The sequence below is a fragment of the Somniosus microcephalus genome, chromosome 3 (genome assembly GCF_052327205.1).
Source record: "Somniosus microcephalus isolate GS21.2 chromosome 3, FLI_Smic_1.0, whole genome shotgun sequence".
Classification (NCBI taxonomy): domain Eukaryota; kingdom Metazoa; phylum Chordata; class Chondrichthyes; order Squaliformes; family Somniosidae; genus Somniosus; species Somniosus microcephalus.
In genome coordinates this window covers 43,697,647-43,710,203 of record NC_140989.1, presented here as the reverse complement: position 1 = coordinate 43,710,203, position 12,557 = coordinate 43,697,647, and the positions used below count along the sequence as shown (strand labels likewise).

Sequence of the window (12,557 nt, the reverse complement as noted above, 5' to 3'; positions counted from 1 at the left end):
GTAGAGGGGTCAATAACCAGGGGGCATAGTTTCAAGGTAAGGGGCAGGAGGTTTAGAGGGGATTTGAAGAAAATCTTTTTCACCCAGAGGGTGGTTGGAATCTGGAACTCACTGCCTGAAAGGGTGGTAGAGGCAGGAATCCTCAACATTCAAGAAGCACTTGAAACGCCATAGCATACAAGGCTATGGACCAAGTGCTGGAAAATGGGATTCGAATAGACAGGGCTTGATGGCTGGCGCAGACACGATGGCCGAAGGGCCTCTTTCACGACTATGACTATCTACAAGAGCAGGTCAGAGGCTGGTTATTCTGTGGCGCGTGTCTCACCTCCTGACTCCCCAAAGCCTCTGCACCACCTACAAGGCACAAGTCAGGAGTGTGATGGAATAGTCTTCACTTGCCTGGATGAGTGCAACTCCAACACTCAAGGAGCTCGACACCATCCAAGACAAAGCAGACTGCTTGATTGGCACCCCATCCATCACCTTAAACATTCACTCCCTCCACCACCGGCGCACCGTGGCTGCAGTGTGTACCATCTACAAGATGCACTGCAGCAACTTGCCAAGGCTTCTTCAGCAGCACCTCCCAAACCCTCAACCTCAACAACCTAGAAGGACAAGGGCAGCAGGCACATGGGAACACCACCACCTGCAAGTTGCCCTCCAAGTTACACACGATCCTGACTTGGAAATATATTGCCATTCCTTCATAGTTGCTGGGTCAAAATCCTGGAACTCTCTCCTTCACAGCACTGTGGGAGCACCTTCACCACATGGACTGCAGTGGTTCAAGCTGGCGGCTCACCACCACCTTCTCAAGGGCAATTAGGGATGGGCAATAAATGCTGACCATGCCAGCGACGCCCACATCCAGTGAAAGAATTTAAAAAAAATAAAAGCTTGCATTATGCAGTTTATCCTGCATCATGTCTCTTATTATTGATCAAACCAAGTTTAAAACAATCAAATTATTAGGTTGGTAACATGAACATATTAAACTGCAATTACTCACCATTCCTAATAATTTTTTTGCAGAGCATTTATTCTGTATAGTGATCTGAACAATTTATAAATATTTTTGCTTTTGTAGGAATGATACAGGAACCATTAAAACGTGTTATTAAAACTCGATAAATAGGTTCCCCCACCCCCCCACAACTTTTATTTTAAAAAGTTGTATGGTTCACAGATGATTCCCAATAGCATAAAATATCCTGCATTCAGGCCTCTGAAAATCCTGGTCAAGCCGGCTGCTCGGGGGTGCAAATCTGCACCCGGTGTTGGCTTGGTGGAAACCTCCCTGGATTCGAAGTAGCAAGATCATAATGCAACATTTTAAAATGCTGCAGTGTGTAAAAGATTAAAATAAAAAGTTACGATTTTGAGAAGCCTCATAGAATCACAGTTTTGAGAAGTCTCGTAGAATTAAACTTACAGATTTGCAATATATTTCGCAATCAATCTGAAATGGCACTGCTCCATCTCGGAGCTACCCCCTACCTTGATCCTTTCCTCCTGCACCAATTATCACGGTGATAGACTTCAGTGACACGAGCTATGGGTGGGCCATGATCGATGGGGCTGTCTTGAATGGTTGGCTACCTGCACTACAACCCTCCGGGGAAAGAGTGCGATTACATTGAAAAGCTCACTTCCTCTCCCTTTGTGGGCAATTTGGATCTTCTACAACAAAGTAACTTTCAACATGAATTATCTTCAAAACTGCCTGGACTGTATAGAGGGGAATCTGCGGAGACAGCCCAAACCACACATACTGCTGAGATTGCTCAGAGCATAGGATATCAGACTTTCCCTGCATCTAGGATATCAGACTTTCCCTGCATCAAGGGGTGAGGCCTGTGCTCTATCTAATGACTTTTCTTGCATCTGTGACTGCTTTTGTGCAACCAGCACGCCATTGGACTTTAACAGAAAGGACGCAGGGTCGGCACTAGACTACAGATGTAGCAGAGGCTGAGCCGACTGGTACAACTCCCTCTCTGCAGGGAAGCAGCCTTCAGTTGGCTGCCTCAGATCAGCAGAGGACAGACTGGGAAGTTGCTGTACAAAGAGAATCGCGATACAAACCACAACCAACGCACTTCAACCCCATTAAAGCAAGTCTTCAAATATTTCTCCCACCCCCGCACCCCCCACCCCCACCAACCCTGCCATCAAGTTTGCTCACCTGATTCAACATACTTCAGCTTTTCTTCAGCCCAGGGTTTTTCCGGTGGCCACATGGTCTGGATTCTCCCAGGGATACGACCTTCCATGTGATCACGTGACTGGGTTGGTTGGCTGACCGCTGCCCACGTGTACAGCTTGTCTTGCTGTAGTCAAGAAGAAGAAGAAAAAAAAAAAGGCAAGCGTTAACTTCGAGAAGTCTGATGAGGCAAGCAGCTCATCTTTCAAGGGGATTAAAAAAAAACTGATTCACAGACGGACACTGCTTCTTGCAAAAGGTTTTCAAAACTGTATTGCTGAGATAGGATACCCACAGTTTGAGGGGGGATAATCTTCAAATGATACAAGATAGGCTTTTGCTTCCAACAACACTAATCTCTCAAGTTCCCGGCAGCACCCCCATACAAAAAGGTGAAGGTGCGAGCTGGATTTCTTGTCTTTTGGAATATACTTCCTATGCAGTATTAAGTTATACCACTACAAATTTTAAGTTTTACCTGCCCAAGACATCCACCTGCAAAGGTAGGCATCGGTCTTTCCTTGGTCTGCAGATCGCCAGTGTGGACGCATACGACCTCGTCGAGTTTTCGCTGGACGGTTTTCTTCAACCTCAGCAAAGCTAGGTCAGCGTCTGCCTGCTTCATTTTACACAAAGTCGGCCCGTCACCCCACTTGGCATCCTTCCTCACTACCAGCAAGCTTGTGAAAATGTCTGGCACCTTGCCTTCTGAACTAGTAAAAGTGGAGGCGGTATGGGTCCAATTATTGTTATTACAGTTATCAAGAAACTCATTCCTTATGGGTGCTACATCAGTAATTTCCACTCCTGCTTCTGATACAACCTGATTACATTGATTGATTGATGCAGCGACAAAACTACCACCAGTACTGTTGCTGCAATTCAGATTGGGTGGCGGCTGGCCCATTCGCTCTCCCTTTGCATCATTGTCTCCAACAATTGAAGCATTTCCTTTTCCACGATTTCCCACCATCAGCTCCTCTATTCCATCACAAGCGTTGCTGTCATTGTTGTTCCATTCCGGGAGGTCCCATGCTTTTAACTGGTGTGTGGAAGCCAAGTGTTGCAGCGCAGTCCCTTCTGCTGCTCGTCTACTCTCCCGCTGAAACTCGGCAGGTTTTGAAGCGGCCTTGCCCTTCTGCTCAGCTGTGCAAGAGTTGGAAACAGTATTTTCTGCCGCTTCCAATGCATTGTTCAGGATGTCAGCCAAGTTTAGGCTATCATCTGCCGTCTCACAGGAGGACAGTTCAGTCTCACCTAGCATTTTATCACACGTATCTGCGGCCCCCTGATCACGAACAGACTTCCACAATTTTGTCTGGGCTTGAAGTTTCACCACACATCCTGTGACTTTCATTATCAGAGATCATATATTCTGTTGTCTCATAGATCAGTGGTAACAGCAGAATAATCCTTTGAAGGTTTAAAGAATGCCTCATTATTAATCTATATATTTCTTTACGTTCCAGTACCAGATGATATCCCCCACATCTCACTGCATCACAAGGCTCCCCCGTTCAATGCCTATGCTCCTGCAGGGCTCGGAGGTGTGCAGCATACAGACCGAAGAGATCAACTTCCAATGTAACTGATCCAGTATTAGAACACTAGGAGCAAGGTTGCACTAAATCATTAAACAAACAGCCAGGTTGCATCGACATGCCAAGCCTCTCCTGCATCCGGTTCGGAATTATTATCTGTGTACTAAAACCAGCATCGTCATTCACCGTAAAACTACCCACGTACAAACTACTCATTTGTATTAGGCACACGCACAAATCAAGGACACCGCAGGGTCATTGGAAGTCAAATGCTACTGGTCAAATCAGGCAGCAGACTAGCTAGAAAAATCAATTCGCATAAACTTGATCAGGATTCAGTGCCTGCTTCAGCAATGTGGCTGGAACACCAACATTCTCACGCTATAATCCAATCAGCTGAATATTCAAGACTTTCACACAACCAACAAATGCTGTGTTATATTAGGTTAACATCACGTGCCGAGAGTCACAGCACAAACACCGGGATATACTGCAGTACTACGACCGCCAGCAAAGGAGGCTGCTTTGTGCATCAAGAAAAACAAGTGAACGTTATTGTAAACAGGAGTGGGATCTTTGAAAGAACTAATTGACCAATTTGTGCCTCAACACAAGTTGACGAGAATACACGGTTTCAAACTACTACTAGCCAAAGGTCAACCAACCAAAGTGCTTTTAGTGGTATTATTTATTTTAATGAACCTAATTAATAACACCAATTGATACTGAGGCTCCAACTGTGCTCTCAGGTGCAGTAACACACAGCTCCCCTCCACCCCATTATCCAAGCCAGCTATGTGCATCCTTAACTTGCCAGGGCAACACCACCAGCCACTCAAATAGCAATGTGGGCAAGGTGCATGCAGTGATACGGCTCATCAATACCCCCATGTATTTTCTGATGGGGGTGTGTAGGGCATGATTGGGAGTGGTTGTGGAGCTCAGCTCATGTCCAGCCAAATATGGAGGATCACTTATTTGCCTTCAGCGCCAAACAGAATGACAATATAGAAATGGACACACACACACTCTCAGCACATCAGTGCTACAAGTACAGAGCAGCAGTATCAATTGGGCATTGCTGCTACCTGGAGATATTTTGAAATAAATGCAGCTCCTGCTTTGAAAACTGACTTTTTAAAGTAACATTGCATTGACCACCTGATTAAACTGGTTATGCTAAAAAAGAAATGACTAATAAATGTGACAGATATGGAGACAGATATCTGAATTTATTGCCTGGAGTTGGTGAGTCATCCTTTTCAACCACTGCAGCCCTTGTACTGATAATACTCACAATGGTGCTAGCTCGGGAATTGCAGGATTTTGAGCCAGCAACAAATGGTTGCACATGTCCAAGATTGGCATTTGCATAAATGGAACCTATTCTTGGCCAAGTTTGATAGAGATTTTGTCGACGTGATCCACAGCATGGGATGGATTTATGATTCAGACAGCACTCCTTCAAAGTAACGTTTTGAAAAGCTGCCGTGCCTCATTGGTAACTTTGCAAATATACCTATAGAAAGCTGCCTATTCATTAGGATAGGCCTTTCACCAGGAATTCTTCTGGAGTCATTCATGTTCATTTTTATTTGAAAAGTCTGTAAAAATCGATAAATGAAATAGCAAAAAGCACAAAACACTTTCATAGCACCTTTGAACTAGGCCAATTTACTACAGATGCAACGCTCCCAGAACTACCTGCTCTCCCACATGTAATGGGAGTCGAACATGCAAGATGTCAGTCTGTTACATTAATTTATGGCCTCAATTTCTCAATATATAGTGAAGACTGCTATAGAAAAGGCCCCATCTGTCATTTGCACCACTCCCTATTTGTATCAATGTTGGTTTATTTCTGCACAAGTATTACACAAATAGGGGCATAGATGAATAAAAGACAGACTTACATTTATATAGCGCCTTTCACAACCACCAGACATCCCAAAGCACTTTACAGCCAATGAAGTACTTTTGAAGTGTAGTCACTGTTGTAATGCAGGAAACATGGCAGCCAATCTGCACACAGCAAGCTCCCACAAACAGCACCCATAAACAGCAATGTGATAATGACCAGATAATCTGTTTTTAGCGATGCCGATTGAGGGATAAATATTGGCCAGGACATCGGGGAGAACTCCCCTGCTCTTCTGCAAAATAGTGCCATGGGATCTTTTACGTCCACCTGAGAGAACAGACGGGGCCTCTGTTTAACATCTCATCCGAAAGACAAGACGAACAAACAACTTTCTATAATACAAACGGACAGAGAAAGAAAGTTCAAGGAGACTATATGCTCAAAGGCCAATCGCATCGGTACATCTCCATAAAATAAAAATTAATATTTTAATCTGCATTTCACACTTTATGAAGGATGTACATCACGGCTTTATATTCAGATGAGTCAAGCAGGTCCCACCTTTCATAAGTTACTCAGAAGAAAAAAAAACACCCCATAAAACTCAAACCTTCGACCACTCCATCGCAGACAGAGTAAATCAGTGTGTCAGATCAGATAACGGTTTGAGCTCAAGAGGACATTCAAATGCAGTACTGAAGCAGTGCTGGACTGTCAAAGGTTTTGTCCCTTAGATTGAAGCATCAAAACAGAGTCCTGTTTGCTGGATCTAAAAGATCCATGACACTATTGAGTAATGTCCCTCTGGTGTCTTGACCAAAAATTGCTTATTCAATCAAAACCACCAAAAAAGTAGGATAACCTATCGATTTATGTGGGGAATTTATGTAGGTAAAATGACTACCATGTTTGTTAACATAAGTCACTATTTAAAAAGTAATATTACTTGAAGCACTTTGCGAAGTTTCAATCCAATAAGTTGCTATATAAATACAAAGTTATTTATAAAACTATAAACGTGCAGGTGATCAAGGCTAGGCAAAATATTAAGCTTCAGAGCTCGGATCGGAGACAGCCACTTATATGGTACAGTATTTTCATACAATTTGAGACAAATGGAGATTAACTCACTGTACACAGTTGGCCAAAAGTCTTCTGTATTGATATTCAAAAGCACCAGTTGCAAACTTTAAGTTTGTTAAAGTTTATTTTGAAAGCACTAATTATGCAATAAGGTTCAATTTTGTGCATGGTTTGCGAGTGCGGGTTAACTCGTTTACTTCCAGGAGCAATTTTGGGAGCATCAGCAAAAGCTGACTCATGTTCATGCTCTCGTTCGGTGTCAATTGATTTTTTTTGTTGTTGATTGCGCTAAACAGCAACCAAAAAGGGCCTCTCTAAATTCCTAAAGTTTTGCTTAATCTGTTCGGAGCCTGTGTTGCAGCAGTGGAACAAAGGCGGCGGCAGCATGCACTGAAACATGTAGGGCAGTGAGCAAACAAACGCATACAAATGCATAGAACAGCAAGGAGAATGCTGAAAAATCCCCAAGTTGTCCTGACGTGCTATAAACAGACCCATGCGGCTATCTAGACCACATGCTACCATTTAAAGCAAGGCCTGTTATGTTGCTGTAATAATGAATATCTAGACTTCAGTAGGCAAGAGCTCAAGTCTGAAAGGACAACATTGTTAAAATGTGAACTTTGTATTGTGATTATGCACTCAGGATCAGCACATTACGAGCAGGATTACTGACATTTACAATACTCGCTGGCGTTCAACAGATTGGCATGGCGTCAAACTGTGAAATTTTATGTTGGTTTATTTTTAATGCATTAAAAGTACTAGCAACAGCCCAAGGTTAAAATGTTCAAAGTGCTTTGGTCTGGATTCTCATTTATTGCAGTAGCCCACACTTCAAAGAGGGGCTTAACTGCCTCATCCTAACTCAGTTAATTCTCTAGTGGAAAGAATAGCTTGCAACAGTGGGGCATCTTGTACCCTGCAACAGCTAGCAAACCTGCTCATTTATACAATGCTCAAAACTACAGGAGCCCAGATCAGGGATTTCATCCACTTTATGCAATTTACAATGGCTAACAGATGCTAGATACTTTTTTACAGCCCTGCAATGCATTGATCTAGGGGTAAACTGCATTTTAGCTGAAGTTGTTGGACTGCAGATGTCACAGTACACGGTGTCTGCCAACACCAAAGTGTTATACCAGCCAGTGTCAGCAGTGGCTCAGTGGGCAGCACTCTCGCCTCTGAGTCAGAGGTTGTGGGTTCGAGTCCCACTCCAGAGGCTTGAGCACAAAAATCTAAGCCGACACTCCCAGTGCAGTACTGAGGGAGTGCTGCACTGTCGGAGGTGCAGTCTTTCAGATGAGATGTTAAACCGAGACCCCGTCTGCTCAGGTGGACGTAAAAGATCCCATGGCACTATGGCTGGGTTATCCCCAGTGTCCTGGCCAATACTTATCCCTCAATCAACATCACTGAATCAGATTATCTGGTCATTATCACATTGCAGTTTGTGGGAGCTTGCTGTGTGCAAATTGACTGCTGTGTTTCCCACATTACAACAGTGGCTACACTTCAAAAAGTACTTCATTGGCTGTAAAGCACTTTGGAGCGTCCGGTGGTCGTGAAAGGCGCTATATAAATGCAAGTCTTTCTTTCTAATATTTGAAACAATAAGAGTTTGCACTCCCATTTGAATTCCTCGAGGTCTTTCTCATGTGGTCTAACCTGACAGAAATAAGAGAAATGCTATTGGCACATGTAAAGATTAGCATTGTTGCACTGACCATGATTGAATGAGACATCTCAAAAGCAATTAAGGATTTAAAACAAGTGAAACGGTGTGTTTTTCAGTAGTTAATTGGATTTTTAAAGGCTGGTCCAGACTCGTGAATACTTGATCAGATGGCTCATGTATTTCCAGTGAACCTCTATCCCATATGGTTTCATTTCAAGAGACTCACTAAAGCAAGGTGTATGTATTGCAAATGACCACTTGTACACTGTAAGCTCCCAATATCTTTGCTTCTATTTAGTGCACAAAATTTGATTAGTTATGTTGAGTCTGTGTTTTCCAAATGTAGTTATGCTGAATAACTGGACACAGACAACAGAATACTTACAGGTCTTTAGTAATTGAGGGTCAGGGCTGAACTGAAATACAAACTGCTCCACAGAGTTTATATACCGGTGTGGTCACCACCGGTACTACAATATACAGGAGCCATCAGAAAGTAGTTCATCACCTTAAGGTAGTTTCTTAAGGTGGTACAGGTTACATACACTACAATTCCTCCCCTTTTAGCTTAACAGTGTACACCCCAAATTAAACATAACATGGATAACATATATACAACTTTCATACAAACTGTTCAAAGATTCAGTCTCTGAGGAGGCCTCCTGATCCGGGCCGGATAACGCCTTTCAGGGGTCTCTGGTTCTCGTTGCTGGGGTGACTCATCCATTTGATCTCTTATGGATTGAACATCATCATGTACGTTCGAGTCTGAGGTAGATGCTACAGGCTCAATAACTTCAACTGGTGTCTCTGCCGTAGACATGGGGTCGACCCTTGTTCTCGATTCCACAAGTTGGTCAGCATGACGTCGTATTACGTTCTCACCAACGTCTACCGTGTACATCAAGGGTCGTTGTCGGGCACGAATTGTTCCGGATTGCCATTTATCATTCCTGTAGTCCCTGGCCAACACTGGTTGTCCTATTTCGAAACTCCGAGTGCCCTTGTTATTTACGTGCTGGAATTGTTTGTTTTCGACTTCCCTACGCACATTGGGTTTTAACAAATCCAATCGGGACCGCAACCTCCTGTTATAGAACATTATGGCAGGGCTTTGATTTGTCACTGCATGCGTGGCGTTTCGATATGCCATCAGGAAATTGTCCACCTTGTGTTGTAGTGGAATATGGTCTTCACTCATGGCCTTTATCGCCTTTTTGAACGTTTGTACAAATCTCTCGGCCAACCCATTTGTAGCCGGATGATATGGGGCAGATGTATAGTGTTTCACCCCATTCTTCATGAATTTCTGGAATTCTTCTGACACGAACTGTGGTCCGTTGTCTGAACATTTGTTCCGGCAGCCCATTCCTTGCAAATATGGTTCTTGGAACTGCGATCGTCTTTTCAGAGGTAGTGGTCGACATCTTAATCACTTCTGGCCATTTAGAATGTGCGTCTACTGCTATCAAAAACATGGAATCCATGAATGGACCTGCAAAGTCAATATGCACACGTTGCCATGGGGTTGAAGGCCATTCCCACGGATGCAGCGGTGCAATTGGAGGTGCATTTTGAACTTTTTGGCACCCTGAGCAGCTTTTAGCCAGATCCTCTATTTGTTTGTCGATACCTGGCCACCACACATAAGCCCTAGCAAGGCCTTTCATCTGGACTCCCCCCAGATGACCTTCATGTAGTTCCTTCAGAACTCTCTCCCTTAATTTAGGAGGAATAATCACCCTTGTTCCATACATCAATGTTCCTTGACAGACGGACAGCTGCTCTCGTCTGGCTGAGAATGCCGGTAACAGTGGTTCGCCATGTGCTGGCCATCCCTTCACTGTCAAATCGTAGACCTGAGACAGTGTCGGGTCGTTTCTGGTCTCTCTCTCAATACTCGCATTGGTGACTGGTAAGCATTCGATGATGGTCGAGTGAAATATCTCGACAGGGTCAACTGCCGGTGCCTCTGCCGCTGTAGGTAGTGGCAGGCGCGACAGCCCATCAGCATTACCATGTTGCTTTGTACCTTTGAATTCGATATCATATTGATGTGCCCCTAGGAAAAGGGACCATCTCTGAAGCCTCTGCGCCGTCATAACTGGAACACCCTTCTTAGGGTTAAAGATGGAAACCAACGGCTGGTGATCTGTCAGCAGCATAAACCTTTGGCCTTGCAGGTAATGGTTAAATTTCTTAACTCCCCACACGAGGCTGAGAGCCTCCCTATCTATCTGAGCATAGTTGCGCTCAGCGGAGGTCAATGATCTGGATGCGAACGCGACTGGCCTTTCCAAGCCATTTGGCAACTTATGTGAGAGCACTGCCCCGATACCATATGGAGAAGCATCACAAGCTAAACGAATAGGCAGCGTTGGGTTAAAGTGAGCCAACAATTCCTTAGAGGTGATCAGTGCCTTGCATTTCTGAAAAGCCCGCTTACAGTCCTCACTCCACTTCCATGGTACTCCCATTTGCAAAAGAGTGTTCAGCGGGTGTAACACCGTGGATAAATTTGGAAGAAACTTGTGGTAATAGTTAATCAACCCAAGGAACGACCTCAACTGGGATACATTTTCCAGAGCGGGAGCTTTCACAACAGCTTCGATCTGGTCAGGTGACTTATGAAGCCCCTCCTGGTCAATGACGTGACCGCAGTACGAGATTCGCTTCTGAAAGAACTCACATTTCTGGCAATTAACTCAGAGTCCATATTCTTTCAATCTGGTGAGCACCTGCTCCAAATTCGCGAGGTGTTCCTTATCATCATCTCCTGTAATCAGAATGTCGTCCAGGTAGCATTGTGTGCCTGGAATTCCCTGTAATACCTGCTCCATGGCCCTTTGCCAAATCGCTGGAGCCGATGCCACTCCAAAAACCAGTCTATTATACCGATATAAGCCCTTATGTGTGTTGATCGAGAGATACTGGCGTGACGCTTCATCAACTTCCATCTGTAAGTACGCCTGCGCCAGGTCTATCTTGGTGAAGTGTTTCCCGCCAGACAGCGAAGCGAAGATATCCTCAATCCGCGGAAGCGGATATTGCACCGTGTGAAGAACCGGATTAACAGTGATCTTGAAATCGCCACAGATGCGAACCTTCCCAGGTTCCCCCGGCTTGTTGCTCAATGAACGCTTCATGACGGGAACAATGGGCGTGGCCCAATCGCTCCAGTCCACCTTTGACAGTACTCCTGAACGTTCTAGCCCTTCCAGCTCTGCTTCCACAGCAGGTCGTATCGCATAAGGTACCGGTCTGGCTTTGAAAAATTTTGGGTTTGCATGTTCTTCAACCTTGATGTTTGCCGTAATTCCTTTCAGTGTTCCCAGTCCCTGTTGGAACACCTCCTTAGCATCGTCCAATATTTTGGACAGTCGTTTAGGTTTGACATCGTCCTCTTTACAGGAATCTAGAGTTAGTGCTTGTAAGGAATGCCCGTCCATATTTATTCTCCGGATCCATTCCCGTCCCAGTAGTGGTGGACCTCCCTCAGGTAACACATACAAGTCCATTCCCTGACTTTCTTTACCATTGTAGACCACCTTTACCTTTATCTTTCCAATGGGGTATACTCTTTGCCCCGTGTATGTTTTCAATACAATCTCCGTATCCCTCAGGGGAATGTGTGAGAATAACCTTTTGTACTCTTGCTTATTCATGACTGTCAATGCCGATCCAGTGTCCAATTACATCTTCACTTGGACTCCTGCTATCCGAAGCATGACCCAGATAGTTTGGTGGTCTGCTGTGTTACCCACATTATGTATTTTTAGACAACCCAGTTCCTTACTGCTGGAGTCTGAATCCGTCTTCTGTTCATCCGAACTGTTCTCTGTCACCTTGTGTACTTTCTTGTACTTCTCCTGCGGCGGCTTTTTGTTGCTGGTCTTCTTTCCTGACCGGCATACTTTCGCTATGTGACCAAGTCTGCCACATTTCCTGCATTCTTTATCTTTGAACCAGCACTGGTTCTGATCATGCGTTGTCCTTCCGCAACGATAACACTTTACTGCACCCAATGCCATTTCATTGGTGCTGAATTCCGATGGCCTTTGCTGCATTTCCGCAGTGCCTCGTGCTGCTGCCTCGTGCGATGCTGCAAGCTTTGTCCAGCGTAAGATCCTTTTCCTCTAGCAGTCGCTTCTGGGTTCCTTCCTTTAGTAGCCCACACACGAA

General features: G+C 44.6%; 1 protein-coding gene across 2 annotated transcripts in view; it reads right to left on the bottom strand.

Annotated features, from left to right (window-relative positions):
• fmn2b (formin 2b) overlaps nucleotides 1-12,557 on the bottom strand; it is a 583,001-nt gene that overhangs the window by 443,431 nt on the left and 127,013 nt on the right. For both annotated transcript variants that reach the window (XM_085980275.1, XM_085980276.1), the window contains exon 4: nucleotides 2,192-2,336. In XM_085980275.1, coding sequence (XP_085836401.1) covers nucleotides 2,192-2,336 — 145 coding nt within the window. The remainder of the gene's footprint in view (nucleotides 1-2,191; nucleotides 2,337-12,557) is intronic.